We start from the raw sequence: 27,725 nt of genomic DNA on the forward strand, positions 1-27,725 counted from the left end.
TTGTGCATCAAAATAAAGGGATAAAACAGAATTCAAATAGTCTTTTTTTCCTCAAAATGAGTCAATAATACGAAAAAAGCCTCTGTGTGGTACATGTAAATAAAGGCAGCAGCTCTTTTGTTGAAGTTTACATGTAGACATTTCAGTTTCTCTGCACTTGCATGAAGATTTTAACTAAAAATGAGCTTCTTCTAGTGTGAATGTCCTTTGAGGCTAAAAGTTGCTTCAGCAGATTCCAGATGGAAGACCCTTTTTCAGCAGGGATGAGAGGAAGCTCCCCAGGTCCTCATCCTGACGAAAGATAAGAAAACAAACCAAACATTTTAGGGAAATAAGAAAGTTAGCATCATGTTTGTGCTTGGCACAAATTAGATTTAAGGAAGTAGCTCAGGGGTTTCCAAACTTTTAACCTCATCGGGGTTTTCCAGCCTCATATAGGGCCTGGCTATACATGAAAGTATGATTGGTCTGCGTACAGTTAAGCACAAATAGCCTGAAATACAGGGAATGCACATACTTCTATCAGGTAACACGATGCTTTTGGAAATCAATAAATAAAAGCCCCAAATATTTGAAATACAATTCTCATGATTTTCTTTTGAAGAAGGCCAAAACCTCCTTCACAGATGGAAACCTTACTTATGGGTCCTTAACATTAGAGAATAACACCTGCCACAGATTTTTAAAAAAGATGAAAATAGCAATTAAAAACATAAATTGTTTCTTACTCTGGTCCATCTTATTATGACTAACTCGTGCTAAGCTCCACTGATAAATTACAGTGAATTTGCTCTGGAGCTAATGATTCTTGTTTGTTAACAATTAATCTTCAATTATATTTTATAATAATTAGATTGTTAATTAGACCAAATGAAAAGAAAAATGCTCATCAAAATGTCCTAAACACCAGAGTTGTTCAATTTTAATAGACATTACAGACTGAAAAGAAAACCATGACATTTGAAAAGCTGAAACAAAAACAAGGTAAAACATATTATTTTACAAACTATTTAATATATTTACCATTCAAATTATCTAGTATATGTGTATTTATCCTTTAAACGTCTTAATTTTAGTCAACCTCTGAAGCACACCTCATTGGATTTCATTTCATGGATTAGTAACAACATTCCTACAATCAACTTCGACAAGACCACATTTTAAAAAACACTCCAAAGGGAATCTAACCAATAATTTGCATTTTGGATCTTACATTAATACACTGTCGACACATCTTCCACTTGTTTTTTAGAGGGTGGTATCTTCATAGGAATTATTTGGCTTCAAACCTCCCCTGCACGGTTTGATACTTCATCTTTACTGTGTTTTCATAGAATGTGCAAATAAGTCAAATTAAACATAAAATAATATTAAAACAGTAATTTTATAATAATTTTACTGTTAGTCACTCAGGCTTTATTTATATAACACTTTTAAAATAAAATGCAATTTAGAGCACTTCACAAGCAACTGATTCATCGTCTATAACAAAGTAAGCGGAGGTTACCACTACAACTCACCCGGTTGAGTTGGTAACCCATTATATATTATATATATTATATATACACATTATATACTGAAGACTAGAACCCTTACTGCAGATACCTGGAATTGAGTCTACATGTCTTATGTGCCATTTCTCTTCCATTTGTCTACCTTTTTCTCCAGTTTTGTCCTGTCCTGTCAAAATGAAGGCTAAAATTCCCCAAATCCCCCCCCAAGACCTCCTGCACATGATCTTTTGCAATTCATAAATAACATTAATTGTTCAGCGCAAGTCTTATTACACCCATACTTTTCCTGTCATCAAAAGGATCCTTCAGCCTTCTTCCTTGAGGTTCTCTAAAGTTCTCAATTACACCTCAACTACTAATCAAAGAGATTCGATATGTTAAGTCATCAAAAACTGTAAAAATAAAAACTTTCTTAGTTGAACCTGTGCAACACCACTTGAAGTTGCAAGACATAAAAGATGTAAGAAAGAGGCATAAAATGCACAGTAGAATATTTTGTTTTTTTACCCGCTGCTCTTTGCACGGAACGCACAAAACCACAGAAACCTCTTTTCTTCTTTCCACTGTGACGGAGTTTAACAGGCTGGTTTCCCCACCTTCTACTTTCCCCTTATTCTCACTTTCAAAGCCCCTACTCTCATACTGTCCACCTACGCGACTGTTTTCACTCCCCCTGGCTGAACTGCTCACCATCAGGCCTGTGTAGGCACATCTTAACAGAAGAACTGTCATCTCCTGAGCACTGCGGTCCCAATTTTACTTGAGTCCATCACTGATAAGGATCTAGGACAGTAAACCATGATATTTACATTAACCTTTATCAATCTTCTTGCACTCATTGCGGTCACAATGGATCCCTTGTTTCACGTGCCAAAATAAATCACATCTTGCAAATACAGTTGGCCTCGTTCTTGATATGAGCTGTCGGACTGCACTGTAACTCTTTGAATATTTCTGCTGCATGCATTAGTGTGACCCAGCTTTAATTCACTTGTACACCTTTAAAAAAATATTTACAAAATTCACAGTTCACCAACTTGAAAAACTGGAAAAATCCAGATAAAGTTACTAGAATTTAAAATTCCTTAGGAGCTGTACAAGACTATTGGGGGGAAAAAAAGCAGGAAATAAATTATACCAGAAGCAAAGAAAACGTCCATCAGAGATCTGAGTAACTTCAGATCAGGAAGCTTAATGCCAGATTTAGACCAAATCCTTTAGGTGTGTTTTGGTGGTATTTCATAGCGAACCGTTAGCCTCCACAGCCCCACACATACAAACTAACACTCACACACATGGTGTTCGACAACAACTAAATCCAACCTTGACTTGCTTCTAATTTTATCAGATGAAATCCAAACACACACTTTTAGTTCTACCACATCACATTTGTTGGAATAAACTTGTGTAAACTTCCCCGAGTGCAGTGAGTCACCAGTTCTATTTAACAGGAAGAGTAAAGTTTAATATCAAACACCTCCGAAACTACTGAGTCTTTAACACTTGCAAAGGTTAACATTTGAGACCAATCTCATCCTAAAACCCTGAGTGTGACATTTACGTGCTCACTCTTTGGACCAGAAGACATCGTGATTTAGAAATGACTTGTAAACACATTTGTTTCGCATCTCCCTTTCTTTTTCTAGCAGTCTTTCTACTTATTGTTTTATTTTAATTTATTTATTTTTCTCTAAATGATTTTTATTTCTTTCAAAGAAAAAAATAAATAAAGCGAGTTTACAATAACGTTTAAGAGGAAACTGGAAACTCACAGGTTGAGGATGAAGTTAATGTACAGTCATGATTCATTTAAGAAGAAGGTGCAAAAAGGCATGACCGGAAAAACTCTATTCAACTGCAGCATCAAGAACAGAAATATGACATTTATATTTGTTTTTTGTATTAATTTCAGTGAAGGTACTTTCCATGGCACGACACCCCACCAGAGGTGCAGAAAGGAAACCTTGTTGCCACTTTCCACTGCACTTTGTGACACTTACTTTTGCTTTTCTTTTGGATAGGGCGACTATATTATGTACTGAGCTACAGAAAGCTATCAGTCTAATCATCTTTAGATGATTCTAGTCTGTGTTAGGTTTGTTTATTGGTAAATTACTACACGTTAATGGAAAAAAAGAAATTATAAACAAGGTTACAACTAAATATAATGTTACCCACAACGAGAATATTTACAGGTCAGAGCAGGTCATCCAAACCTTTATGTCTTCAAGATCTGCTGTTGTTTAATCTGTAGTTTAAAGTTTGGAGTTGGCAGAAGTAAAATTGTAAATATTTATTATGCTTGAGTTCTGCACATCTAATTCTGTAAGACAATAAGAAGACTGGAATTACCAAAACTTTACAACTACGTCTAATCCACAGAGCTGGAGGATGCTCAAGTTGTTTTTCAAATATCACACGCAACTTCTTTCATTTCCTTAAAATGTGTGTCAGTGCAGCGATGATTTTAGCCACCATTAAGACCACATTTATATTTGTTAATCTATAAAGAAATAGACCTTAACACTACAACTCTCGGGGACTGTCATTTTTACCCCATCCTGCAACTACAGGAGCAGCAAGAAGTTATTTCTTGAAGAAGTTGGTAATTTCTATCTATTTTTTGTAATTAGAAGTAATATATTTAAGACTATGTTTTAGGGGTTTTACTAATGATTTTGATTATTTCACTACAGACTGCAAAGTTACACTGACCAACCTTCAGTTGTTGATGGATTACCTCAGATGTTCCCCAGACTGAAGTCTGGTTCATTTTCAGCATCTTTTTCCTGCCATGTCATCTCTGCTCATCGGGAATCTCACATGAACTTTTATTGAGGGGAAAAAAAATCCCCCAGCCTCACTATGCTAATGTGTTTATATATCCTAACCAAAGCTCTGTAGCTAGCCACCAGCTAGCACACCATTATATATTAGTGTCTTCATTTAAGTCCAAAGTGATACCAGAGCTGTGCGTTTTAGTTTTTTAGAAATCCCTCAGTCAGAACATTGCGTATCATCTCGCCTTGAGGCGACTTTTGTTGTGATTTGGCGCTATATAAATAAAATTGAATTGAATTGAATAGATTGAAACAATCGAGCTAACACCCTGCCAACTTCTAACTCTGTTACTTTGTAAATCCTCTTTTTCATGGATGCCTGGATGATAACTTTGTTGTAACACCTGGAAGAGCAGCCGCTCTGATCATTTTACTGAAGATTAAAGAATGTGGACCGTTTTTAACTCTCAGTGATGCCACAGTGTTTGTTTGAATCTGGGAACTGAAGAAGAGTTTGGACCCAGAAAGAGCTAATGACGTCAGACTTAAGAGGTGGATTAGCTAAGACAGCTGGATAAAGGAAAGATTTTTTAAGTAAAGGCTCAATTATAACCTGTTAATAAAGATCAAGCGATCATATATAATCTTCCGACATATTAAGTCAGTATAACTTTTTTAATTGCAATATGAGCCCCTATTTGGACCTCTTTAAAATGTTTAGTACCTCCTCTCAATTTTTAAGTCCAAAAAAAAAAAGGCATAAAATCTCCTGTACACTATATACATTATATCTCATGTTACATGTCTATCTTCTGTTTTCCAGCATCCTGTTGTTCCTTCACAGAATTTCATTGGAAAATTATTTCATATCTCAAAACAGTGATTCAATAACTAGATGATTAGGGGAACTACCAGGCTTCGACTGCAAAGGCAGTCCTCTAATGTATCTTTTTACCACCCCACTGTATGTCTATCAGTTCTCTATCTTGTTGCTGTTCAGAGCATTTAAAAGAATAAATAATAACGAAACGCTCCAAAAATAATGTCCATGTTTTCACCTGGTAACTCCAGGAAAGCAGCAGGACTTTGGTGTTGGAGTCTTCGGCAGAGGAGGAGACTTTGATGACGATAGACTCCACGATGACTGTGCCATCAGGGAGGTGCTGGATGGTGTAGCCTTTTAACACACTGAGGCAAAGAAAAGCAAAATGATCTAATTTGATAATTATACTGAGAGAAACTGAAATCAAGCAGACATTAGAACAAGCAGATAATAAGGCCGACACATTCGCATTAATCATTAGCTAGTGGCAGACTATTGACCTCACTCTCACCTCTTAAGGTGCGTGTAGATTCTGTGGAGCGTGTCGGCGTCGCTGTGTGGATCCTGGAGCTGCACGTGGCAGGTGAACCGTAACTGATGCTCATTGAGGCCCAGCTCCTTCAGGGCCTGCTCTGATGATACCAGCTTCAGACTCTGTGTAGTGAAAGCCACAAGGGGGTAATTATCATTATACAGTAAATAATAACTGAGCAACTGCACGCCACAAATGAAAGGGATACAGCTGCCAGTTTATTAGGTACACAGATCTAAAGTTAAACCACACAACGTGATTCAACGTTACTGAAATATATCAAAGCAAGTTCTAAAATAACTAGACACAAAATTGAGTCCTCTTAAAGGTAGATCTTGATCTTCATGTATATTTTGGCGTTTCAAAAAAATTAGAATCTAAAAACATGTTATAAACCATGAAGCTTACGTTTTCCTTCATGATGAGCGTTCCGTGCATGGTGCGAGGTTTTTTGGGATCAGGCAGCGGCCCTACAGCACAGCAAATAAGATACATCATTGTATAAACTGCTACTTGTGGTCAAAATGAACAAAACAGTGAACAACAATACAAGTCCTGCAACAAAGGCTGTCAGTAGGGTGAAGTTCAAGAAAAGTGAGCAAACCTATATTAACCTCTTTGAACTAGAGAGGTGGTCTGCTGAGGAAGTTTCATAGGTTAGTGAGGTAAACTGAGGGTAAAGGATGTCACAAAGGCAGTTTTAACATAGATCACCATGGTAACTTATGCTGAACATGTAGACTGGTCTGGAGAAGGTTACGTTCAGCGTTTCAGTTAGAAGCTGTCTGGAAGCGCCACATGAATTCACAAGTTTAATGATTTCCTGCCAGCATTCTGCCTCTTCATTATTCTTTTATTTGAGGTTCCAGGGCTGACTTTTTCTACTTTATGTTTTTTATTGTCCGTCACCCATTCCTCTGACACATGTCTGACAGATGCAGGCGGAGCTCAATCTGTCAATTCTGTGTAGAATTAGAGCAAAACGGTGCATCAAAGGCCCCTTTTCCATGTGATCTTTTGTGCAGAAAGCCTGGGTTAACACAAAAGGTTGATAGCCAGTGTTGCAACTGGGGTTTCAGGTATCATCAAGCCAGCAAACACAAAGAAAGCCTGGTTACGTTGAACTTGATTTATAGTACACCTCTCTGGAGGCCAGGCACTATTGCTTATAAAACCAGTGCCATTTTGAAAGGTTTACCAAGGAGGGCGCTTTCACTGAAGAGGCACCTTCTATAACTAGAATGAATGTGGCATTTGTTTGACTTCCTTTATAGTGAATCAAATTGTGTTAAATTGTAGTTTAATGTAAAGAATGTTTATAGCATTTAATGTATTTATTTATTTTTACTGATGAAGTAAAATTGTTAATATTTGCTTCAGTTGAGCAGTAACCTCACTCTGTATTAGTGGTAAGATGAGTTATCTTAATAGAAAATCCTCCCGAGTGTCCACAGTTAGCTCTGTGGACACTTGGGAGGATTTTCTATTTTTGTATTAGGTTGTTCATTTTGGCCTCACAGTTTGAAGTGGTTACTCACAACACTTGGGGATATTTTTATTCCAGGTGGACATTAGAAAGAACAGCCCAAGGCTTATGGGGCAAATAATTCAACATCTAATTGGAATTAGATGTTGAATCTTTTAATATGACAAGTTGTTTTCAAATGTCATGAGCTACAACAAACAGATTGGCCACCATTAATCCCACATTTCACATTTTAGAAAATGAGTACAATGACCATCTGTTTCTTTTTTAATATGTACAGACATACTTTTAGTTTTTGTGCATTTATATATTTTACTCTTGCAGAAGTACTCATATTTTTTTTTTAATGAATGACCATTTATGACCGTAAGTCTTTTACCTCGTTATCACGGTATACTTCTGATCAGGAACTGAAGATTTACACTTACTAACTCCAAAAGAGAAAATACACTAAAGTCTAAAATACCAGGAACTGGGACAAAATTCAGCAGTTCTTGGAAATCTTAAAAACTAGGTGACAGTTATACAGTCATAAAGCTGCTGCTGTTGTAATGTCCCCACTTACATGAGCACTCATCCTCTGAATGTCACATAAATGACATTTGCCATTACCACAGCTAATGTGGGTCACAATTCTGAATGGAGGTGGCACAAAAGGTGAACAACTGTCTTCTGCCAACCAATCTCAGGACAAATAAAGCTAAATCTGAAGTGAAACTAAGTAGGCACATTGCACCTAAACCATTATTACCACAGAAAACAAGTTACCTCCAAGAGCCATCTCCCTCTTCAGTAGGTTTAGTGAGATATCAACGGGAACGCTAGGGTTTGTGGTCACAGTCGTTGTCTCTCCATTAGCGGGCATGTAACAGTCGATACCTGTCATTAAAAGAAGGGAAGCATTAAATGTGAGCATGTTTAACTGATTTTAAGCTTTACTGATGAGCGGACGGTCTGCACTCACTGAACTCCTGCTCGATCTTCCCCTTTAGGAACTCCATTTTTACCGCCTCTCCGTGCACGAGCAGCATGTTGCGAGGCTCTGCCATGCGAATGAGCTGCATGATTCCTTTGGCGTCTGCATGTGCACTGAACGACATGTACTCAACCTGCAGCTTCACATCCAACTGTAAGAATCACAGAGAGATTTAGAGGCAATGTAGAGCGTTGGCTATGCTGATCAGAGACCTTACAGGATATTAAAGAAGACATTATTGCCTTCAGGTGGTGCAACTAAGCTTAGTTTAAAAAGTAGGGCTAGTTTCACAAAAATATTTAAAAGAGGTCTAACCCAACAGAACAATCTTTCTAATGCAACTTCGTTTCTTAGGCTAATCTAACTTAGCTTACTCAAAAGCAATAAAAAATGGCTCATTTAACCTAAAAAAGACACATTTTACTTCCATGCTAACTTTAGGAATGGTAATAATGAGTGACATTTATCTATAAGCAACAGTCAATAACAAAACAACAAAAACAAAACTTTTGTGGAAAATGTTATAGGTGTATCGTCCGTGTAACAGTGGAATTCTTCTAAATGATTGACAGTTTCTGCAAAGATAAACAGATAATCAGTAAGATACTGTCACCTCGGCAATCATTTTTTTCACCTTTAAAAAATAAAATCTTATTTATGACTATGCAGTTTTCTGTAATGGATGAATTTAGGTATCTATCTGAAGTCTGACTATTTTGTTAAACTAAACTATAGTCAGTCAAGGTCTGCTGTTGTAAAACCAGATACATGACACATTACCAAAAAACTTATTGATAATAACCATAACAATTAAAAACTAAAAATATATCACATTATTGTTGTTTTTTGGTATCGTTTTCTAAAGGTCAAACGTTACTCTCATACTAGAGTAAATTATTTTCCAAGAAAAGCGACAAAACACACATTATTAAAAAAATTGCCATTAAAGAACAAAAAAACAAAACAAAAACAAAACCCCGTCATTAACAGGAAATATTTTGTCCCCTAATAACTGTGTAATGATGTGACAGGGCTCATATGTAACACAGCAGGCTTCATCAGTCTATTAAAGTGATGGTGATCTGTTACTCAGGTCAAGGTCACTTAAAAGTTTATGTGGTTTAAACCTTAGAGCTCAGTACATATACTATGCACATGATAGTGCCATGCCATATAATATTCTCTGCAATAATACCAGTATAAACCTTTATGGGATATAAAAGTGTCATATTGTTACACGTTTACATTATCTGAGAAAATCTCACAGATGTCTGACATCTGTATCAGCCCCGTGTCCACTTCCAAGGACAATTTAGTAAAAAGGGAGCTACTTCAGCGATCTTTAACAAAGCACAGGGGTTTGTGGAATACGTAAGGAAAGTCTTCCTGCCAAAAGCGAAAACAACAAACTTCTTTCACCCAAATAAACGTTATAAAAGCTACCGTGGATTTTATGAAGGAACACGAGGAGGAGATGCTAGCAGGTGGTGATGAACAGCACCGAAGTAAACAAATGACTCAGCCAAGCAAGAACAAACAGTGGATGGAAATTACTGATGCGGTGACATGGAGCCTCGATCCAAAAAAACATCGACCCAAGTTACGACACCCAGGGTAAAAAATAATTTTCAATTTCAGTTTTATTATGTTGCCATGTTACACTTTTCCACTGAAAACACTACTACTGCTTTGTGCTTTCATTTGACTTACGGTGCGTCTGTCTATATACTGCTGCACCACTCTATAATGCTGCTGCTGGCACCTTGTGGCAATATCTTCACACTTTGAATCAGGTAGTCTATCATCAGTGACAGGCGCTAAATGGAAAAGGAGGATGGAAAATGCCCTTCATTTTTTATTTATTTAAATACTGCCACCTGCAAGCTGCACTCAAACAAATGTTTTTCTCTTTGAAAGTGGTATTGCATATTTCCTTCAAATATTGCGATACACTTTTGAGGCTATATCGCCCAACCCTAAGATACGGCACAGACAAACATGAGTGTGGCCCAGTAAAACTGTCTTTTCATGCTACTGTTGAAGGTTTTGTGAGAAAAACAACTGAAATGAAAGACAGACGTGCAGACAACAGCATTAGCCACTACACTCACATGTAGTGCGAAGTGGTCAGAAAATATAATCGTGTGCATGCTTGAAAGGGACCATAACGAGCTTCAGATGTTTTTTTCCCCCAACATATATATATATTTATCAATAGGCCAGAAAGAACAGGTACATGTAGAAGCCTTTTTGTGTAAGGTAAAACTGACCAATTGCCTTAAATATATGCAGGCTAGCGGTGGTTATGTTTACAGCTACTGGCGAGAGGCCCATTTTGAGCCTTTAGTGGTTCTGTTAGACAGAGACAAGATAGCAAGTCCGATTTTTAATCTTTAAGCTAAACTAACATCTTCCCAGCTGTAAATGACTATTTAAGTGGTAATACTTGCTCATCTAAACTCTCCTCAATATAATGGAAAATTTGGAATCACTCATTTTAAGATCTTTGCTACAACCGAGTTCACAGAAAATGAGACTGGATGGAACGACTGAGGAGGATGTGAATAAACGATGTGACTTTATCTGCTCACCCCCTAATTTTTTTTTCCATCTTGAGAATATAAAGTAAGTCTTACCGTTGCTCTACCTTCCATCTCCAGTTTCCTTTGCCCATTTAGGATTTTGTGACCGATTGTTCCCTGTACACAGTAGCCAGGCATGATAACCTAAAAAAAAAGCAACACAAAAGCACACCTTTTAGGTTTTAAGTGTTACAGATTTCAAAAACGCTGTCCACTTCCTTACAATACTCACCATGTTCTTCTCATTGCCAGCCCATTTCTTGAATATCTGCAAAGACTGACCTGCATGCAGCATACCCGGTGTTGCAAACACCACCTGAAAGTGTCCACATTATTTTACTTCACTGCACTTTGACCTCTTCAGTGAGAAACTTCGCATACTTTTGATGTACAATGGGACTCACCATAGGACCGGGATTATCGGCGTAGGAGCGATCAAAAGCCTTGATGTGCTTAAATTCAAACATGTTTCTCTGTACAAAGGTTTTTCGAATCTTCTGATTGGTCCACGTTATGAAAAGCTTGTAGTAATGATTAGCTTTCTCTGTCAGTCCAGTGGAGAAGTAGATTGGGGCCTTCAGGTTCATTCTCTCCCTGTGTGGTGAGGGGGGGCAATTAGAGCGTCTGTCCAAAGAGCCAGTGAAGAAGTTAATGTGCCACATTTATTCTATCAAGCTTAATAAATTGAATACAGCTACTTTAGGGAGCTGTCCAGACAAATATCAGCCCTTTTTGTATTGTAATCATGTGCAATTACTCTACACTGAAAGGACTTTTTATTTAATTGGAATGTCAACAATTATGTGCTAGAAAAATTGCCTTTATCTGATATCATTCAGCCAGAGAACAGACCGTGATTATCTTCACGCATCACTGTCTTTGCTCTCTTCTTTCTAGCTTTCACAGAGACTTCCTCCCTTTTTAATAGAACCCATACAGCAAACAGAGATAAAAGGCACACTTGCTAATGCTTCTGAAGAGTCTTTTAAAACAGATCTGTACCAAAATGTTTCCAGCAGGATGCAGAGTTCTTGTGCTCGACCGAGGGCGAAAACTGGAATAAGAACCTGGAAGGTTGGGAAGAAAAAAAAGATCTTAGAAAATATATAATACTAAGATGAAGAAAACCCGACTACTCGCAAAAAATGCAATATTCAATAAACTTTAACCGTTACCTTTCCTCCTCTTTCTATGCTTTCATGAACTTTCTTCAGAAAGTCCCGCTCTCTGCACCTCTTTGAGTCACGGATGGTGGTGGCGTATGTAGACTCAGAGATGAGAATGTCTGGGCGACACTTATCGATCCATGCGGCACTGTGAATTTACAACACCAGCATTATGAAACTGTCACAGTCAAAAGCTTGGAAAAACCTAAGAATTAAAAGATGTTTTAATTATAATTTCCTATTTTCTAATTGGGGAATAAAACTAAAGACATCAAAACAAATAAATGAACAAATGTGGATTCATACAGTCGGCGCTAGAGGTTTAAACAAAGTGTGTATTTAATGTATGTGTAGAAAAAGTTAAGGCAATGGACTTAAAAATTCTCTCTAATGGCCAGCTATACAACCCAGACACTCGATGTCCAGGAAAACTTTATTTTCTTGTTACTGCTGAATGTCTTGTAAGCTAACCAACTGAAACAAAAAGCGAGGCATGCAGACAACAACATCACCCACTCATCTATGCTATTATCTTGTGGTTAGATGATGTAATCATATGCATGTCTAATAGCGACGTTGGTGCTTTCCTCCCTTATATATGTAGTTATTAGGCCACAAAGATACATGCACAATTGTTGAATCATTTTGAGCTTTTTTGTAGTGCTGCTTATGCTAAACTAAGACCTTCCTGGCTCCAGGTTGATATTTAAGGAGTACTGATTTGGTCATTTAAACATCCTTGAAGACAGTGGAAAGTCTGGAGCTACATCTTTCATAATCTATGCAACCCAATCCTAAAGATTACATTGCTTTATACCCCTTTTGACTACAGCAGGGCTTACACTTTACAAAATAAACAAGCTGTACTCAGTAAGACTTTAAGCTAACATAGAAAGGTCATAGGTCAAGTGAGCAGTAAGTATGTGTGACTGCAATACATTGGTACAGATATATGCCCTTTAGTGCTGAGTAACAGACTAAAATAGTAAACTTTCGTTGACCAAAACTGAAGCATAAACATCTTGGACAGTCTGTCCCAAACAGGAAACCATAATATTTCAAGTTCAATCAAAATGCCGTGGCAGCCGTGCCATTTTTAAATATGTCACCAACAGTGTCCCTCACTCGCCTGTAACTAAAATCTGACATTGGGACCCATTCGACCGAAGTCATGATTCTGACTCAGCTAATGCCTATTTCTTGTATTTCTTAGTCCAGGCAGTACTTCTCTTCTAATTAGTCTCCCTCAGTAGTATATACACAGCGTCCTCCCTGCAGCTTATGTGGAGATCTGTCGCTGACTGAACTTTGGGAAGCATTGATGTGCCTTCTGATCTGAGCTGCTGTTAATTGGTGAAGTCTGAGCCCCTAATGAACATTTTCTGCAGCAGAGGTGACTCTTAAGTCTGTCTCTCCTAAGGCAGTCCTCACAAGAAACCGTTTCATCTGGGTGTTTGATGTTTAAAAGTTGTTTATATTTTCTGGTCTCACTCACCTTCATGTCTTAAATACTTAAAAGTGACTTTCTGTTCACTTTACTTGTTTGATTAAGGGTTGCTTTTAATACCTGCAGCGGTCAAATAGGGCTATTTACCCACTCACCCCTCTGTTGGGGATCCCTTTCCATGAATGACTGCATCAATGCAGCATACTGTGCAAGTGATCAGCTTGTGGCACTTAAGCTCATCTGCATGAATAAGGTATTTCTCAGCTTCCTTTCTCAAGTCATGTAAGTTGGCTGGCCAATCAAGGACAGTAATGTCATGATTAGCAAACCTTTTAGTAGTAGTTTTGGCACTGTGGTCAGTTGCTAAGTCCTGCTGCAAAAGGAAATCTGCTTCTAATAATACATTTACCCTTTAAATAAGCTCAGTCAGATCCCAGCTTTGATTTTTTTTTTAACACTGTTTAGAACAAACAGACCGGCCTCTATTGAATATTGAAATTTATTACTGAAAACCTCCCCATATATTTGAATAGTTTAGTACAACTAACACGTTCTTTAATAGTTTTTATGTTTTCAGTTGCTGTGTTGACCCCTAAAAGGGTGTAGTCAAAAGAAGAAAAGGATTCAAGCTTAAAAAAGAAACAGAATTAATAAAATAAAGCCATGGGATTCCAAAATTACAGCTTATTTTTCAACTTCTGATCATTTTTTTGATCCAGAAGTTATTTTATTTCGCATCGCTTGTGAAAAAAGCAATTTAACGGATGTACAAGCCATTAATGGAGGGTCAACCTCAACACGCAAATTGTCAGAAGAATAAAATTACTGAATGAAAGCAAGAAAGAAATACTGCATCTTAGGCTTTTGCGCAGATCAGAGTTAGGATTTTAGGAACGACTCAAAATAAGATTTTAAGAAATTCAAAATGGGCACTGGCAGTCTTAAATTTGTAAATGTATGATCTATTTTTTAAAGAGTTAAATAACTAAAAGAAAAACCTCAAACAAGTAGGTTCACTTACCCTAAATGCCTGTCCGGTGTCATGTTATAGTCACCCTAAAATAAAAAGAAATTATTCTCAGATTGCACTTGATAAATTCACCTACTGTGACAGAGCGCACACTTGTTTACACTCACAGTGTAGACCACAGACTCTGATCCCACTTTGATGTGAACCATAGCAGCTCCCAGGACATGGCCTGCATAGTACGCCTTGATCTCCAGCTCATCATCCACCTGCCACCAGCACAAAACAGCTTGAATTGCCATCAAAAGAGAAGAAGCAGCTGGCGCAGAAGCAACTATTAGACATGTGTGCGTGTGTGGTCAAAAATGATGTCAGCACTGCACCTGGACAGTCTGGTGCAGGTTCAAAGGAATCACTTTCTTCATGCAGTCCTTGATCATCTGCGAAGTGAAGAAGTTGGTTTCTCCCTTTTTGTCAACGGTGATCTTCCGGAAATCTTCCAGTAAAATGGGGCAAATGGCTTTGGTGGGATGGGTCATGTAGATGGGTCCATCATAGCCCACCATCTCACTCATGTAGGGCAGAGCACCGCAGTGGTCCAAGTGGAAATGGCTGAAAAACGTAGAAAGGTGTACTATGTTCCACACATGGTTGAGATTATTAAAAAAAGGTGCAATATGAAGAACATAACAAATAAGACAACAAACCTGATGATCACACAGTCCAAGAAATCTGTCAGACGCCCGTTCTGTGTTATATAAGAAAAGTCTGGGAAACGTCTCTGCAATGATAAAACAATCTGTTATAGGACTGTTACTAAATGGAAATCATCTTCTTTCAAAGGTAGAAAACAGTGCATTTAAAAAGGAGAGTCTCTTTCTTAGAAGGACTGTTTCATAATAGCTGTGTTTAAAATGCATTCCAAGTCAGAATGTACAGAAATAGCAGCAGTTTGCACAGAGAAGCCCAGCCCACCTCTGCCAGCTTAGTCATACCTTTACTGCCAATGTAAGCGTTGAATAACAGAGTCCCACGTCACTCAGTGTCTGGGTATTGTGAACTGTCATTTAGTGCGCAGACACAAACGATATTCACTGTGCGTTCCCTGACTCAAAGCTGCAAGGAAGCAACCCTCTCATCCATTGGGGAAAACCTCAACGTACAGGTAGGGAACACAAGCTGTCTGCTCTCACCTACTGTAGGGCAACTCAAGAGGTTCCATTGCCTGAGCTACTCGCTGAGGTGAGTCCAACTATATCAAGTTTGAATCTCTCATCCTCACACACCAACTCAGGCTCCTTCTCCACCCAAAAAGTGATGTTCCATATACCACAAGCTAGTTTTGGAAACCAGGGATCGTCAGACCTCAGACCACCGTCTGATCCACCAACCCCCTCTTTGTCCTTTTATTGCAAAAAATTTGATGGTAAGGACTAAAGACAGTCCAAGACAGTAACAACTGTGTTATACTGCTAACACATCATCGGTTCTTCGAAAACATCCCGCTGACAGCAGGCTAACACAAAAATACGAAGAACCCAAAGTTATGTTCAAGCTGAGTGAATGCAGACGCAGGCCCAGCAGGTAGAGCCTGATCTTCAACATGTAACGAAAGCATTGATGAGCAGTCAGACTCTTCTCTCTATCTTCTTAAGTAGAATCACTGTGGTGACCCCCTTTAAGCCTCTTTGGGCTGATTTTCAATTTTACTTTGTGTTATTGTTGATTTTAAATAAGAAACATCATTAGTGTCCTCATTAGGATAGGTGTTTGTGTCAGTGTGTAGGACTGTAGTCTCAGGTTTATATTAAATGATAATTATGTGACACTGTATTTCAGGTCAAGTTACACAGGAATGTGAAAGTGGTGTTAGTAGTAGCAGGGTAATGAATTAAGTTCACCAATGAGTAATTTAGAAATATACTGCATTCATTTTGCAAAAAGTAAACAGTAATGTGTACCACATTACTTTTCTGAGTAACAACTCCAAAAGTGCAGATAGATATCTGCTGGCTCCCCAAAAACCCCAAAACATTTGCCAAAACCTGTACAGCACACATCAGCAAAATAGATGGGTTGGAAATTGCACTTCGGCCCTCAATGTGGTAAAGGAAAACTATATATGTTAACAACAAAAAAACAAACAAAAACCAAACACTCCAACATGTCCAAACCATCTCAGCCTTAGCTCTTCAAATCACTTAACATGAAATGTCTCTCAAATGTACTAATTTCTAATCCTAATGAAAATCTTAACTTCTTCAGACCTGCCTCCTGTCTTTTTGTCAGCAGATCTCACTACAGTCTTGTAAACCTTCCCAGTGTAAAACAGCCTAGTTGGTGTTAACTTTTGCTGTCATATTTGAAACACTTCTGTTTCACTTTAGAGTCTTTTATTTTGCCAAAGTCTCATGTAGGGTTTTGATTTGGGATTCTTGTCAGTATGCTATGTGCAGGGTGCTTATAACTACCAATAAGATAAAGGAAACCAATAAGGGTAAAAAAAAAAAAAAAAGCTTTTGCTATAACAAATGCATTATGTCACTCACATCATCGTTGTAGCCCATGTGCATCCCACAGTCCAGCATTATGTTTTTGCCTCCGATGGAGACGAGGATGCAGCTCCTGCCCACATCCTGTCCAGCACCTTGGAAAGGCAGGACAGAAGATAAAAGTTCAGAATTACACTCCTTTAGTAATGGTAGTAAACACACAAGTGCGCAGCGGTAGGATTTAAAGGCTAAGTAGCATCACCAAATACAAACAAATCCCGAAGTGGTTTCTTTTCATAGCAAGGCAAATACTTAAATAGATCTTAAAAGTTTTCCAGCTCATGTACAATATGAATGTTGACGGAACTGAGGCGCTAGCTAGCTAGCATCTGTACTCACCGAGTGGCGTTACTTTTATTTCAGGCATGCTTTCTCATTGGGCAGCCTTTTTTTTTATATACACAGGTAAATGACACCAAGGTTACCTAAACGTCCAGGCTCTGTCAGCTGAAAATAACTTCTGAATTATATAGGAAAGTTTATTGTGTGTAGCTTTAAAACATGCAGCTAATATTATGCACTGACTTTATTTTTTAGCAGCGTTGGGCTAACACGCAGGACTTCCGGCCAGTGCTTTCATAATAAAACCAAATTGCTACGAAAGCCTGCAGAAAACACAGGTGGAAAGGACCCGGGTAAGGTTTTGAAGACTATTTCCATATCTCATTTTGATAATCTATACTTCCTTTCAAGCAAACCTTGAAAACAAATTCAACTATCTATATTTCTTGAAAAATACTATGTCTTCCACTTTTAATTATACTGAACTGATAGATGTGTGAATAAATTTTCAGCATAAGGAATATGACACCTCTAAAAATGATTAACCAAGAAAAAGTGGCATCACGTAGTCTGGATAGCACTAAGAATGAAAGGGAAGGTTTACAACATGCTAATAAGACCTGCTATGGTTTGGAAACTGAAACGGGGTCACAGGATAACTGGCCACAGTGATATTTAAAGTCCTCTCATCCTGCCTTGCCTCTTCTTACTCTTTGCTTACTTATTATGCTTCACTGCCTACACACCAGCTACCATTTCAAGTGACATTTCAGGTAGCAATTCACCTGTCTGGAGCTCTTTTTGACCTAATTTCAGCACTGCCTACAGGGATTTCAGGTGCATTCATTTATAAAAGTTCATTTCTGGCATACAAAGGCTATGCTGTTTGTCACTTTTTATTTTTCACACATCAGTGACGTTTATGCAACAAAACTATTTGTTTAAGTGCGGTGGGATCATGGTTTGGGTTATAATAACTTCTTTCAACAAGTCCAATAAGCAATCAAGGTACAAATTTCCTTCGCTTTTATTTTGAAGATAAAGTCGCCAAGTTAGAGCCTGCGCAGTAGAACCGGATAAGAACAGACAGGATCTGTCGCTTCACGGTGTCGAGAAAAAGAAATGCGTAATTGTCCTTTCAATTTTAACTTTTCTTGTAGGTGACGAGTTCACTTCTTGATCGTTTACCACAGGGCTTGCATTTTTACCCAGTTCCGGTTTGTTTGTAGCCCCGGAATACATTTTTTCATTCATTTTTTACGTGCCTGTTTGTGTCATTTGCACTTCCTGGTAGAAACCATGGCAGGCTCAGAAGACCAGAAGTTCTCCCTCCAGGAGGTCCTAGACACTTTTAAGTTGTGTCTGTCGGAAAATAAAGAAGTCTATCTAGAACAGTACGTCGCTGGATGGCGTGGGCTTGTAAAGTAAGTGGTTTGGGGGTCCAAATATTCTCTGTGTGTTCTTACATCAGTGTAGAAGCAAGGCGAGCAGATCACAGCAAGGTAAATGTAGGACAGAGAGCGTTTACTATAAGCTAAGATCACGTCTTGAGATTTATATCTGATCTAGCTGACTCTTCATCTATTTGAGAGAGAAAAAAAAGATGAACTTTCGTATGTTTAATGAATAAATAAAAGTGTCACCTTCATGCCATGAAAACTTTCCAGGTTACAGACCCTATGGGCTAAAATTTGCTGCTTTTAAATTAATTATTTTATGAGTCCTTGCAGCTTCATAATTACAGGAGATCCACAGGTTTGAAAAACACATTAAAGCTCTGTTCAAAAACAAATAAATTGTATAACCTGAAATCAAACCCCCCTTTTGTTCAATTCTGTTTTCTGATTCCAACTTTGTGCCTCAGTATCATGTCTCCTTTCCCTCAGCCCTAACTGCTTGCACCAGATGGCTGCCCCTGACTGAGCCTGGTTCTCCCTTTTAACAGGTTTCTTCCTGTTACAAGGAAATGTTCTTTCCCACTGCTGCCAAAATGCTTGTTCATAGGGGGTTGTCTGATTGTTGGGGTTTCTCTGTATTATTGTACGGTTAATGTACCTTATAGTGTTAAGCACTTTAAGGTGAATTTTTTGTGATTTTTAAATAAATAAAATTGGACTGTATTGAAAGTTATATTGTAGTTTCAATTGCAAAACTACAACAGTTGAATGTCTGTGAAACAAGGGTCATATCACAGGCTGAGATAGGTGGCTGATCAAAACAGGTTATAGCATATGAAAGGGTCTACTTTACCTACAGACTGATCCCAGGATCATATTCCTGGTAATAGTGTGCCTTCTTGGCTAGGGCTAGGTCTCTGTGGAAAAAGAGATTTTATTCTCAGTGGACTTCCTGTTTTTTGGGGGTTTTTTGTTGTTTTTTTTAAAAATCAATAAAATGTGATGACAGAAGCAGGCTGACAAGCATTTGCAAAACTGGTAATGCTAGCATGAGTGTTCCCTTTTTAAAGCTCCATGTTTTTCTTATATAAGAGCAATTAAAAGATCCAGTAGAAAAAAGAAATAAAAGTAAAGGAATCAAAGGCAACACAATAGCATTACAAAACTGGCATATTTTAGAAATGACTGGAATTTGCAATTATAATTGAAATTCAAATTGCAGCGGCTTTCATAAATGTTGCATTTTTATTGTAAGAAGTATGTGAAATATTTTTGCAGCAGGAACAGCATAAAAGGGAAAGAGTTGAGCTTCAGCTCTGGTCTGTGAGTGAATTCTTGGAATTTCTCATGTGAACTGAACCGATTATAATTTGCAGGCATTTAGAATTTACTGCCGTAATAGTAGACCAAAAGGACACCCAGGTGTTAACTGAGTGTGTTTTTACTCCTTGTAATAGGTTTCTGAACAGCTTGGGAAGTGTCTTTGGCTTCATTTCTAAGGATGCTGTCAGCAAGATCCAGATCCTTGTGAATTATATGAATGGTGAGAACGCTTCTCACTATGCTACTGTGCAGTCGATGGTAAAATACGAACTGGACAATAATCTCGTGGATGTGAACAAGAAAGGAAGCCACCCAGAGTCTGGCTGTCGTACTCTGCTGAGGCTCCACCGCGCTCTGAGATGGCTGGAGCTCTTCTTGGATCGCCTGCGCACCAGCACAGAAGACAGTAAAACATCTGCCCTGTGTGCAGAGGCCTACAACGAGTCCCTCGCCCAGCACCATCCGTGGATGATCCGTAAGGCTGCGGGCATGGCCTTCCTCGTGCTTCCTGGTCGCCAAACCTTTTTCGAAGTAATGAATGTTGGCCCACCTGAGCAGGTTGTGGCCAAGCTGGGGGAGGCCCTACCTCTCATCTCTGAGGTGTACCAGATCACAGAGGACCTATATGCTCAACATAACATGCTTGATTTACCTTAGAAGCAAGAAGTGCTAATATCTGACACATCATACTTTATATAATTAAATATTTGTAACTTGTCCTTGGTGAAAGGCTGCTGAACAAGATGCTTCTGCTGCTTGGTGAAGGATTGTGTCATAATTAGCTGTAATACCACTAAGATTAATTTTGAAACTACTGTATACATGTTTTAACATAAAATTCTGTACATTTTCCTCCAAGTAATGGACCTTTGAATGTATTTTTATTAACTCATCTTTTGCTTTTAAATCAACAGTTCCCAGTCTAGGGTCAGAGATCATTTACAGTATATTAATTAATATTAATATATTGTTTGTAGTTAACTCAGATTTTGAAGATTTTACATTTTTTAGACAGAAATATATAATTTAAAAAGCTGCACCTTTTAAACTTTTGACCATCCACCCATCAGTCTTTCTGAGTAAATGAGCCCAGCCATCTCTGAGGAAGGTTAAACATGTAGGATAAGATCTTGTTGGTTTAATTCTTATAATATTTAACAGAATAAAATCCTTCTTCTAAAATAACCAATCTTAAATAATAAAAATCAGTTTATTTCTTTTTAAATCCTTAAGGACTTTTTGACTTGGTTTTTCATTTAGTTTAAAGTTGCAATTAGATCTTTATATTTGAAAAAGAAACTGATCCTGAATTTACCTTAAATCCCTTCATTAGTTAGAATTTTTTTTTTTAAGTAAAGCTGCTGGAGAAACACTCTTAGACAATAAATTAATAAAAGTTAAAATCTAAAAGAGTTTTTAGACAGAATTTCAATTTTCAATTCTCTCCCAACAGTCAAGATTTAGAAAACAACACGGCAAAATAACTGCTTCTATTAAAGCGTAAATGACAATACTGATACAAAGAACTACAAACAATACAAAACAATGTCTTTTTCTTCAATTCTAAAAGGCTTTTCATACAGTTTACAATACCACCTTAATAAATGGACTACACAACACTGCTTTACCTGGGAATGCTGTAAGTTGATTTTTAAGTTACTTGTAAGCACACATTGTGTCGCTTCGTCTGGTCTGCCCTCCCTTGTCTCCTATTATTCAAGGAGTTCCCCAGGGCTCCATATTAGGACCACTATATATAACTTTCCATTAATTTCCGTTAATTTATTAAATGCTGCGTTCTGTTTTTATTCAGTCATCTATTGTTATAAATTATTTACTGTTATCATTTACTGTTTAACTCCTTCAGTAGTACAGACCCTGGAATTTCTGCACTCATTCTTTGATGTTCTCATTTGATGTTCCCATCTTAAAACTTGCATCTTTGTTTGTTTCTTTAGTTATGTTTGTATTTGTTGCAATCTGCACTGCCTTCTTGGCCTTGTCTCTCTTAACAAGACTGTTTTAACCTCAGTAACACTTTTTACTTTGATTTAAAAAAGAAAATCTGAATTAATGAAATAAAAGGAAATATTGACCTGATTGAAGTTATCAAATTTCGGATGGAGGATGTTCAAATTACAGTTTTCCATTGTGGTCATGTTTGGGAATAGCTGCTTTGGATTGTTTTGTTTTTTTTGTTTTTTTTAATTAATTTAAAAAAATATGAAGGGAACTACAGTGGGTCCCTGAAGTCTTGGGCTCCCGTTTAAAGCTGCTGTTTTTGCAACAACATTTATTCAAAGGAAATAAACCAAGTTTGCATTTTGGATTTGAGATTTCAGCATTAAGAAGTAATGAAGAAACAATGAAATGACAAATTAATTAGAAGTGAACAAATGTTTGGCTCTCAGATATGAAAACAGGCTGAAGAGATTTAATATCTTAAGAGGATTAACAGAAAAGTTATTTGCTGGCATGATGATGATATTTTGTAATGCTTAAAAGACCAAACATTTAATTGGGGAAACATGACACAAAGTAATAATGAATAATAGTGAGGTATACCGATTATGAAAATTGTATGGAATAAAGTAAACTGTTACGTCAGTTTTTCAGCTGCCATGCAGTATTTAATCCAGTGTTAAAATGTTGAACCTTCTGTTGCTGGTAATCATTATTAATGACCTTTCTATTTAGATATATTACAAAATATTCCATAAATATGGGATGATGATATATTACAAATGCAAATGGACAAACATACTTAATTGGGAAACAGCATGTTGTAAATCATTGATTAAAAAGGTTTAACTCTGTACATTGTTGTTTTCCATAAATTCATATCACTTCTGTGTTTTACTACACATCTGATTTAGGTTTTTTCTTGTTAAATGAAGATTTGTATTTTTGTTACATGCAAATGTTTATTTATGTCCACATGAACAAATGTTTTGCATTATGAATTGATTTATGATTAATGTACAAATATCATGATAGAATATAGCATTGTATTTGGAATAAGCATGTTCTGTATTCTGTGTTATTATTCACTCAAACATGTAATAAACATTGCAGGTGAAAAAAGACAGATGTTCCCGTTTGGCCGTGAAGGATGTACTTAAGGTTTCTTATTTTGTGAATTAAACTTTGTCATGTGATTTTTTTTTATTTTAGAAAATAAGTCATTGTAAGTGCAGCCATCTCACTGTCCGTAAACAGCATCTTGAAGGTGACAGAAATGAACACATATCATTACTATGAGACTAAATACGCTCACCGGCCACTTTGTTGGGTACACCTGTTCATCTACACATTAATGCAAATGTTTACTCAACCAATCACATGGCAGCAACTAAATGCATTTATGCATATAGACAAGATGATCAGCTATAATTCAATCTGAGCATCAGAATGGGGATGAAAGGTGATTTAAGTGACTTTGAATATGACATGATTGTTGGTGTCATATGGGTTGATCTGAGTATTACAGAAACTGCTGATCTGCTGGGATTTTCCCACACCACAGAGAATGGTCTGGAAAAGAGAAAATTGATTTATGATTAAGGCTAAGGATATTTTTCCTGCATTATTTTATTTTAGGTAGTTTTGTGAGAACACATTATTGTTTCAGTTAGTTTTGGTTTTGATTATAGTGAACACTTTTTCAAACCTAATTTTAGCTTTTAGCTCACTAAAATAAGCTTGCCACCTTCTGTTTGCATTAATGTATGAAGCTGCAGTTGCATGTTTCCAACAGCAGGGGACTCCCACTCTCCAACCACAGGTTGTCAAGGCAACCAGAGTGTCATGGCAACGTTGCTGACGCTTGAGAAAGGACTTAATACCCAAACTGGGAAGTAAAGCGCACAAACGCTAATTTAACTTGTTGACCAGCTACGGAAGCGTACACTTATACGTTTAACCAGTGCGATAGTTTTTAAAAGCTGTGCTCATAGCCTTTCGAACAATATAAACTTTCTTTACTCCTTTTTGTAAAGCACTTACGCCGAAACACAGCTGGAAATCTTCAAAGCAGCGGATCTTCGATGCATCTAACAAGGCCAAAATCCTCTAAGGGGCGAAGCAGACCTGCTGTAGACAGCTCACTGTATCCAGGAGAGGCGAACAGCATCCACAGGGAGCCGGGGTCTCCTGAGTTCCGCAGGCCGGACAGAAACCTCCGCTCCCGGTCTCAGCCCGTCATGTTGCAAGCTAACCACCTGAGCCAAGAGGAAGTTTTGCACATGCTGCAGCGTACTCCTGCTGCTCCGCCACAGTCCTTAAACAAGTACAAAGTCCTTCCGTCAATAGAGAAGAGAAGGCAGTCAGAGGTGAGCCTGCACAAAGACGTGTCCAACCTTAACCTAGCAAAGGATGGTGATGATGTGACCAAGGTCTGCAGCCCCAGTGATTCAACGGCAGAAGCTGGCAGTGGCAGTTTGCTTCTTGCTGTAAGAGCTCCATGCGGAAGGAGGTTTCAGCAGCCCTTTGACCCCACACACACTCTGCTAACAGTGAAAGCCAGTGCAGAGGCCAGGTTTGGAACCAGGTATGAAGATGCTTGCATCGAGACCATGGAGGTGCCACGCAGGACCTTTAGAGACCTGCGTATGACTCTGGCACAGTGTGCCATTCCTAACAGATCCGTGCTGTGCATCTCTCAGAAAACTGACACTATGGGGGGACAGGAGTAATATGTGTTCTTTGAGGTCTGTAATTGTGCATTTTGTAGCTTCACTTGGATATCTGAACTTCACTGTGCAAAGTTTAAAAGGCTTCTTTCACACCAATCTGTAGCCTCTAACATTTTTAATGCCAAACTTCGTCCAATATGCACCTTACTCAAGTAAAATTAAGCTTCTCGTGCTCAGGATCTGTGTAGCAGAAGAGATGTTTTTCTGCATTGTGTGTTCATGAACCTGCACGGAGTTGTGATTCTTCAGAGTACTTTGAGATTATATACATTTCAGGATGTATAAATAAATGTTTCATAACTCTGGAAGCTCAATGAGCAAATGGGGTTATATATTTGGAAAATAAAATATTCACAACGATGTTGATTCTCAAAAATGATTTAGGTGGTCTTTACACATGTAAAAGCTCCGTTTTGCAATCTACATTTAATAAATTTTAGTATAGCTCCTTTCAATTTGTTTTCCCAAAGTGTTCATTAAAACTAACTTATCATAATCAAGTTTTATTATTAAATGAAGGAAAGTAATCTTTTGAATCATTTGATTAAATTTAAATTAATAAAATGTATCCTTTTTCAGGGAGTTCATGGCATGGGCAAGCAAGTATAACATCTTCCAAAAAACAAGTTTAATGACAAAGTAAAATGGTAGAAGTTTTACATTCATGTCCGCAGTATATACCGTTTATATTTAGAGTTCAGGGTGCCTCACATCCCACTAAATGATATTTACTAGTTTAATTGCTTCAGTAAGATTTTGCAAGCTGGAATTATACAGCCTGCTCCTGAAGGCATCATCAAAACCTTATTACTCAGGTGTACTCATTAAAATGTAAGCTATTAGAACCACGCCAAGGAACTTGGAGTTTTTCACCAGAGAACTTTTGAATCCATTTAAATTGCTTGTGTGTTTGACTTCACAGAAATGGTAGTCAACACCAAAGTGAGTCAATTAGTCTGCTTAACTGAAAATACAGTTTTAAATTTTAAATAAAATTATGCTCAAATGTGTTTCAACAAACTCATAATACCATTTGTGCCAACTCTGGAAAATTTATTGAAACAATCACACAGTAAAGTTAAAGGGGGAAAAAGCTATCAGGTCTCTCCCTCTGTCTCTCTTTTTATTAACTTATTTTTTAAACTTTAAGTCATCTTCTCAGCAGGCTTTAACAAGATTTTTTTTTTTAAATCCACAAAAAAAAAAACAACTCAGCAACATCCTCACATGAAATTATGACTCCCGCTACAGTAAGACAGGCATTTTAAACTTTTAAAATGCTTTAAGCCACTCAAGGATAATTGATCAAACTCAAGTCATGCAAACATCTATACTAACTACATTAATATTTCACTGCACAAATAAATGAAAGAACACTGCAATCCAACACTCCTGTATGCTTTAAGGTGACGTCAGTGAACAAAGGCAAACAAAATCAAAGTGCAAACTTTGTTTTGCAAAGTTAACACACGCATGCATCTGTAAACAATAAAAGTGCAAACAATAAATCCTTGGGGGAAGGGGGGTCATTAACATTTTAGGCAACATGTCTGGTTGTTGCAACTTCAGCTTATCAGGTTCTCCATTTCTTCCAGATTGGAGGTGTCAAGTTTGATGATTTTCCTGTCTGTAGGTGAAAGGGAAAAAAGAGGACGCATCATTAGGATCTGGATTCTCTCAATTGTATCAAGCTTGAGTAAAAAATGGAACATACCGAAATGCATCTCAATCTGTTTTATAATGTCCATGCTGTGCTCGCTGTCCACCATATTAACAGCAAATCCACGTCGGCCAAAACGGCCGGTACGGCCAATGCGGTGAAGGTATGTATCATTGTCAGCATTCCCGTCCAGATCAACTGGGAGTTCGAAGTTCACCACCAAAGACACCTGTTCCACATCAATACCTGCAATCCATGTAAGCAAAATAGTAAGTGCTGGATAGGGCTGTTCGATATAACGATATGTATCGGATGACGATATAAAAAAGCCTATTGTTTCATTTTACGCTATTGTTTGTTTTGTGGTGTCGCAAAATAAACTGTTTACGGCAATATTTTTTCATCATTTTGATGGTCACTGTAGTGACTATATTAATTTCTTAAAGTTCTCTCTTTCGCTTATATTTTAAAAGAACCACACTACGGACGGACAAGTGCCTGTTTTTATGCATTGTCGTAAGCAACAACGATGGTAAAACCATCGCGTGTCCGCTTGTTTATTTTCCACATAAACCTTTCACAATAAAGCTCAAGATCCTGTTGAGACTTAAAAAAACAAAAAACAAACCCTGAATCATGTGAAAGAGTATGCAGAGTATTTATGGATGAGAAGCAAAAAAGAGCAGTCAGGTGCTAAAAAATAAACCTTAGACTCAAACATTAGAACAGGCTTTTCTCCGCAGCACGCTATGTAATAAATACTCAAAGAAAACAGCGGCCGGTGCAACTTATGTCTAAAAATGCATCCTTTAATAAATCGGTTAAAACACTCGACTCCAGGTACACGACGCCCAGCTGGAAACACTTTCCGCAAGTCAAGCTGCCCGAGATTCACAGAAAATGTTAAATCTTTGTGATTTATATCGTTATCGAGATTTTGGTCATACCGCACAGCCCTAGTGCTGATGGACATGGACTTCAGGGATCAACAGTGGTTAAAGTGATCTACACTGGCTCACTGATAAAAAAAAAGAAAAAAGAAAAAGTTTTTAGACAATTTCCCCACTGATGGATTAAATAATAAACATTTTAATAAACCGAATCTGCCTCACTTTAAAATAGAAGTGTCCACCTCTAGCTCTACATTAATGGGTGCACACTTACCACCATTGGTATCAATCATTGGCAATCACGCTGACATTCCCTCCCAGAATGAGTTTATTTTAAACTCTCACTTCATTGCCTTCTTACCTCTTGAGCACACATTCGTGGTCACAAGCACTTTCTCTTTGCCGCTCCTGAAGCGTTCGATGACAGCAGCTCGCTGCTCCACTGTCATTTCACCACTTAGCAATGCCACCCGATGGCCCTCTTTGGTCAGACTTTCTGTCAGCCAGGCAGCCATCTTTCGGGTCTAAAGAAAGAGGGTAAGAAAAGAAGTTATAACCACTCATACTTACAATTTAGACACTAAGGTTTTGGTTTTTTTGGGTGGGTGGGGTGGTGTGTGTGTGTGTGTGTGTGTGTGTGTGTGTGTGTGTGTG

At 37.7% G+C, this 27,725-nt stretch overlaps 4 protein-coding genes across 7 annotated transcripts in view; 2 read left to right on the forward strand and 2 right to left on the reverse strand.

Annotated features, from left to right (window-relative positions):
• Positions 1 to 2: 2 nt before the first annotated feature.
• On the reverse strand, positions 3 to 17,360 carry ints11 (integrator complex subunit 11). Its single transcript, XM_005918865.3, has 17 exons — positions 17,165 to 17,360; positions 16,823 to 16,920; positions 14,981 to 15,054; positions 14,657 to 14,885; positions 14,444 to 14,542; positions 14,328 to 14,362; positions 11,869 to 12,007; positions 11,696 to 11,760; positions 11,098 to 11,287; positions 10,926 to 11,009; positions 10,748 to 10,837; positions 8,100 to 8,262; positions 7,904 to 8,014; positions 6,058 to 6,119; positions 5,629 to 5,771; positions 5,353 to 5,482; positions 3 to 291 (listed from the first exon to the last, which is right to left on the reverse strand). The coding sequence occupies exons 1-17, from the start codon at positions 17,190 to 17,192 to the stop codon at positions 226 to 228; spliced, it is 1,806 nt and encodes a 601-aa protein (XP_005918927.1). The 5' UTR covers positions 17,193 to 17,360; the 3' UTR covers positions 3 to 225.
• On the forward strand, positions 15,355 to 22,915 carry LOC102312067 (ceramide-1-phosphate transfer protein). Of its 4 annotated transcripts, XM_042219317.1 has the most exons (4): positions 15,371 to 15,438; positions 17,363 to 17,460; positions 18,402 to 18,531; positions 19,962 to 22,915. In XM_042219317.1, exons 3-4 carry the CDS (start codon positions 18,407 to 18,409, stop codon positions 20,482 to 20,484), a joined length of 648 nt encoding a protein of 215 aa, XP_042075251.1. In that variant the 5' UTR covers positions 15,371 to 15,438; positions 17,363 to 17,460; positions 18,402 to 18,406; the 3' UTR covers positions 20,485 to 22,915. The 4 variants fall into 4 exon arrangements, with proteins under 4 accessions (XP_005918926.1, XP_042075251.1, XP_005918923.1 ...); XM_005918864.2 differs by lacking the exon at positions 17,363 to 17,460 and having other exon boundaries at positions 15,355 to 15,438; XM_005918861.2 differs by lacking the exons at positions 15,371 to 15,438; positions 17,363 to 17,460 and adding an exon at positions 18,145 to 18,233.
• Positions 22,916 to 23,546: 631 nt separating this feature from the next.
• On the forward strand, positions 23,547 to 24,617 carry ubxn10 (UBX domain protein 10). Its single transcript, XM_005918860.3, has one exon. It carries the CDS (start codon positions 23,874 to 23,876, stop codon positions 24,519 to 24,521), a length of 648 nt encoding a protein of 215 aa, XP_005918922.1. The 5' UTR covers positions 23,547 to 23,873; the 3' UTR covers positions 24,522 to 24,617.
• A 936-nt stretch (positions 24,618 to 25,553) lies between these two features.
• The window catches only part of ddx19a (DEAD-box helicase 19a), a 9,226-nt gene continuing 7,054 nt past the window's right edge, over positions 25,554 to 27,725 (reverse strand). Inside the window, exons 9-11 of the mRNA XM_005918869.2 lie at positions 27,433 to 27,595; positions 26,236 to 26,427; positions 25,554 to 26,148 (exon numbers count right to left, since the gene is read on the reverse strand). Coding sequence (XP_005918931.1) covers positions 26,087 to 26,148; positions 26,236 to 26,427; positions 27,433 to 27,595 — 417 coding nt within the window. The 3' untranslated portion in view covers positions 25,554 to 26,086. The remainder of the gene's footprint in view (positions 26,149 to 26,235; positions 26,428 to 27,432; positions 27,596 to 27,725) is intronic.

This window comes from Haplochromis burtoni, unplaced genomic scaffold, assembly GCF_018398535.1.
Source record: "Haplochromis burtoni strain Fernald_Lab_line unplaced genomic scaffold, NCSU_Asbu1 Contig_31, whole genome shotgun sequence".
In the NCBI taxonomy this organism is placed as follows: domain Eukaryota; kingdom Metazoa; phylum Chordata; class Actinopteri; order Cichliformes; family Cichlidae; genus Haplochromis; species Haplochromis burtoni.

Coding starts and splice junctions, on each gene's coding strand:
- ints11 (XM_005918865.3), bottom strand. CDS start 17,192: ATGCCTGAAATAAAAGTAACGCCACTCG. Junction 6,120..7,903: donor GAGGGAGATGGCTCTTGGAG/GTAACTTGTTTT, acceptor GCTGTGCTGTAG/GGCCGCTGCCTGATCCCAAA. Junction 5,483..5,628: donor ATCTACACGCACCTTAAGAG/GTGAGAGTGAGG, acceptor TCTTTGCCTCAG/TGTGTTAAAAGGCTACACCA.
- LOC102312067 (XM_005918861.2), top strand. Junction 18,532..19,961: donor GGATGGCGTGGGCTTGTAAA/GTAAGTGGTTTG, acceptor TCCTTGTAATAG/GTTTCTGAACAGCTTGGGAA.
- ubxn10 (XM_005918860.3), top strand. CDS start 23,874: ATGCATCTAACAAGGCCAAAATCCTCTAAGGGGCGAAGCAGACCTGCT.